The sequence below is a fragment of the Crocodylus porosus genome, unplaced genomic scaffold, assembly GCF_001723895.1.
Source record: "Crocodylus porosus isolate Cpor-Errol unplaced genomic scaffold, CroPor_comp1, whole genome shotgun sequence".
NCBI lineage: Eukaryota > Metazoa > Chordata > Crocodylia > Crocodylidae > Crocodylus > Crocodylus porosus.
In genome coordinates this window covers 52,303,459-52,307,829 of record NW_017728907.1, presented here as the reverse complement: position 1 = coordinate 52,307,829, position 4,371 = coordinate 52,303,459, and the positions used below count along the sequence as shown (strand labels likewise).

The 4,371-nt window shown below is 54.7% G+C and overlaps 1 protein-coding gene across 1 annotated transcript; it reads right to left on the bottom strand.

Moving 5' to 3' along the window:
* Window positions 1–1,472: 1,472 nt before the first annotated feature.
* Window positions 1,473–3,616, bottom strand: CDKN2C (cyclin dependent kinase inhibitor 2C). The gene is made up of 2 exons (XM_019530626.1): window positions 3,515–3,616; window positions 1,473–2,134 (listed from the first exon to the last, which is right to left on the bottom strand). The coding sequence occupies exons 1-2, from the start codon at window positions 3,614–3,616 to the stop codon at window positions 1,496–1,498; spliced, it is 741 nt and encodes a 246-aa protein (XP_019386171.1). The 3' UTR covers window positions 1,473–1,495.
* Window positions 3,617–4,371: the final 755 nt, after the last annotated feature.

Here is a 4,371-nt window from a genome sequence, read left to right as displayed (position 1 = left end):
CCGAGGATGCGCGTGGGACACGGGGGTTATAATCTGGGTGCGGGGAACTGCGCGGGGTGAACCGGCACCCGGCTCGTTAAAAACACAACCCCGACCCTTCCTTTGTAAATGTGCGCGCGCGCGTGCGGGGGGTGCACCTTGTTCGCGCACACCGCGAAGCGGAGCCCGGGCGCCCTGGCAAACGCCCGTGTCGCGAGCGGCGGTGGCGGGCCCGGCTTGGGACCCCGCGCGTGGGGCGGCCTGGGCGCGGCACAGCCCCCGAGGCGAGGAGCACCGCGCCCTGTCGCCCGCCTGCCCCCTGCCCCCTTTCCCCAGGGGTTGGGAGGCTTTTCCCTCAAACGCCCGTCTCCTCCGCCCCGCGCGCAGGCCCACGACGAGACGGAGCGCACGCGGCTTTGCGTTACACAGAGAGGCTTTATTAGCAGAGCAGCAGCCTGGCGCGGGGGTACAGCAGACGTGCAGGCAAGTTTCGGAAAACTTCGTTTGATGTTCAAGCCCTGGCTCCTGATTTGGGGGAGGCCGAGACCTTTTGGGGAAAGTTAAAAAAAAACAACAACTCTCAGCCCCCGAATAACCCCCGCTCAAGTCCTGGTGGAAGGTTATCTACACTCACACGTGGAGCTGGTCGGATCTGAAAGCAGTTACAATGTCTCGAGAACTACAAATAAAACACTTCCCAGTGCGGGGCCGACGCTAATAGCGCCTCTAATGTTGGGGGCATCACCAATAAATGAAATAAATGAATTTTGTCTTATAAATACTGCCCACACTGTTGTCACAGAATATACGTTGCGTTTTAGGCGCAAGCGAGAATACCAGCACTCTAGTAAAAGAAAAACAAACGGTGCTACTTCTACCGTTTCGTACTCCAGTACTCGTGTCGTGAGAGTCCGCTACTATACAATGGTTTATTAAAAAGAAAAAAGAAAAGAAAAAAGAAAAAGAGCTGGTGAAAAGCAAGTCTCTCTTAAATAGTGGCTCCACTTCGTTGAGCCTGTGGACCCGGCGTGTTCCCAGCCCTCCCGCCGCGGCCGTCTGGGGAATGGGCACAGCAGGTCTCTGGCAACCCCAAAGTCCCCGCTGCTGCCTGTGCTCCTCCCCGGGGGCGCTGGGGGAAGCCGACATCCGCGAGGGAGAAGAGGGAAAGCAAGCATCTAAATTTAGAGGGCAAATGACCTCATCAGAGCTCGTGTTAGTGTCAAAAGGCAGCTATTTCCCAACACTTGCAGGGCCGCGTCCTCGCCCAGGCCGGCAGGCCGGGTCCCCCGCAACCGGACTTCACGCCTCGGGCCGAGGCTCGGGCAAACGTCGGCTCCAGCAAGACGCGGCGCCCCGGCGGGCCCCGACACACGTGCGGCCGCAGGAAGCGGCACCGAGCGGGGTGCGAGAAACTCCCGGGCTGCAGCGGCCCGCCGGCCGGCCGGGGCTGCAGCCCGCCGGGGCCGCCAGCGAGAGCGCGAGCCCGAGCCCGAGCCCGAGCGGGCCCCGCGTCCCCTTAATCCACGCCGGCGGCTCCTGCCCCCGCGGCGCCGGGCTCCAGCACCCGCACCACGGCGGCGCGCTGGTAGAGCCGCGCCAGGTCGCAGGCCGTGTGCCCGCGCTTGTTGCGGTGCTGCAGGCGCGTGGGCGTGCTGCGCGCCAGGAACTCCACCACGCGCGCGTGGCCCTCCCGCGCCGCCAGGTGCAGCGGCAGGTTGCCCTCGTCGTCCTCCAGGTTCACGTCGGCTTTGAACTCCAGCAGCGTCTGGAGCGTGTCCAGGAAGCCGGCGCGGGCGGCGTCGTGGATGGCCGCGAACCCCGTGCTGTCCCTCAGGTTGGGGTCAGCGCCTCTCTGCAGCAGCCTCCGGGCAATTTCGGGATTCCCCAGCTTCATTACCTGGGGCGGAAAAACAAACAAGAGCAAACCCCTCGAGTTTCCGAGTGCGCTGGCAGCGCCGTCCTGCCCCGCGCCGCGGGCGGCAGCCCCCTCCCTCCCCAGCCTCGCCCGGCGTGGCCTCTCGCGCTGCCGCGCAGCAGGGCCGGGTGCGAGCAGCGTGCCCGCCGCAGCCCCCGAGTCCGGCCGCGTTTCACTTACCACCCGCCAGCAGAAGCCTTCATTCGCTTCTTGCAACTCGTTAACTGTAACGCGGACGGGCTTTTTTGAAAGGAGTGAGGTTTTACACTGCGCTGGACACTGGAGTGCCTTTCCCTAAATTCGCCAATTAATACTTACACCCTGTTTTGCCCAAAAATTACTAATACAATGCAATAAAAGAAATGTAAATCTGGGTATGCTCTCCCACGTCCTATTTAAAATAGAAATAACCCTTGGAGATTTCCTGCAGGACCTATGCTTCAGCGCCTGCTGCTCAAAATGGAGAACTTAGAAGCAACGATTTTCAAAGCCCGGTATTTCTCCTAAAACAAACTTCTGATCTCGGAGCTGAACCCGCACCCGAGCAGCCCAGGACGGGGCTGTTGTTGAAATCGCCCCTCCGAGAAGCGATCAGTGGCTCTGATGGGGGGGTGTTATACAGGTAAAATTGATGGATTTACCCTTGTTTGAACACATGAAACCACTAGCACACGGATACATTGACAGCTGCACTAAATTAAGCACAAATTACAATTTATAGAAGGCATGAATTAAAAAACCTGAAGCTACTAAAAAAAAAAAATAATAATATGCATTTAGACTTGGTAAAAAAAAAAGGCATGCACAACATGTATTGCTGCAGGATTTGGAAACTACATAGCAGCTCATCATGGCACTGAGCGCATCAGGGATAGTTGGGGGCTGACGGGGGGCTCCTAACTCGCACAGACGCTGCGGGAATTCCCAAGAACTTCTCCCCCCCGTCTTTCATAAAATGAAACTAATTCATGCACAGTTGTCCCCATACTACAGGCAGTGCTTTTGTCCGAGCCTTTGCTGTCACAACTAAACGGTTTTATTATGAAAAATTGCTCTGAACAAGTTTCCTTTATTTCCTTAACATGTTCATTCTCTGTCTTGAAAATCTTCCTACGATTCTTTCTGTTTTTAGCATAAACAAGGATGACAGCTGCACTAAATTAAGCACAAATTACAACTTATAGACGGCATGAATTGAAAACCTGAAGCTACCGAAAAAAAAAATTAATATGCATTTAGACTTGATAAAAAAAAAGGCTTGCACAACACATATCATTGCTGCAGCATTTGGAAACTACATAGCAGCTCATCAGGGTGTATTTTAGGTAGGGACAAATAGACGGGGATGGTTTGGGGCTTGCAGAAAGTATTTATCTGGGATAGTTTTGGGCAGGTTACCTGCCATTTCTTTTAATTCTGGATGGAGATCATAGAAGGTACATTTATATCTCAGGAAAATAAGTGCACAGTATTTTTAGTCCAACCCGCTGGGGTGTAGAAGGCCCCTGCACTCTGCGAGGCTGGGAGGGGGTGATACACGTGCAAGGGAAGCAAGGGAAGAGAGCTGGGGAAACAAAAAAAAAAAGAATAAATCCCATGTACTTGGATTTGGGATCTGACCCGAGCTGCGACTGCGAAATTTCTCTGAAGGGAGAGACTCGGGGCAGGAGAAAGCATCTGCGAGGAAGATGCACTAGCAGAGTCTATAGCTGAGGCCTCCATGGCTTTGCCTCGTCAGGCAGAAAGGCAGAGGCTCGAGGGAGACAATGCTGAATCGCTGCGGTGAAACGAGAAAACCTGCGCCGTGCTCCCTTTCATCTGGTGGGCTCCGGAGCAAGTAATAGCGGAGGCTGCATCCACAGAAATCTCTCGAGCTGGGTCACTCGCCCACAAAATGTTTCAGGATTATACAAACTGAAAATAAGTAGTCACACTCCCCTGTTCTGATTGCCGTTGTGGTTCACTACATCGGATACGCTTCAGCTGCAATAAAAAGTGGGTGACAGTGCCAGGAGGCAGCAACTGTAAAATATTCCCCACTCCACACGCAGGGCAAAAGAGAGGGGGGTTTCGCTGCAACTCAGATTTTCAGCCCCCTTTTGTGGATAAAACCTAGCTGCAGATTTCCTGCTTGCCCGTAGCAGCCAGGACGGGTGTCTTTTCGAGGCGCGTTTTGCCTTTGCCTGCCAAGCTGTCACCAGTGCCTGCAGTAAATCGCCTGCGTCTGTGACAACAGCGCAGGGACAATTTGACAGTCCTTGAATTCAAGGAAAAAAAACGTAGAAAGGAAACCAAGCTCGTGTTCCTACAAGAGATCCATGTTCTCGGGACCCTGCGTTTCGATGAGAAACCGGGCTGAGCAACCGGCTGTCAGCCGAGCTGCAATCCCTCTGCTGCTCGAAAACGCTTCAAAAGTGCACACCGTTTTGTCACTTTTTAAAATAGCAACTATGCTTTAAAGTGGAAACTTCGAGCAC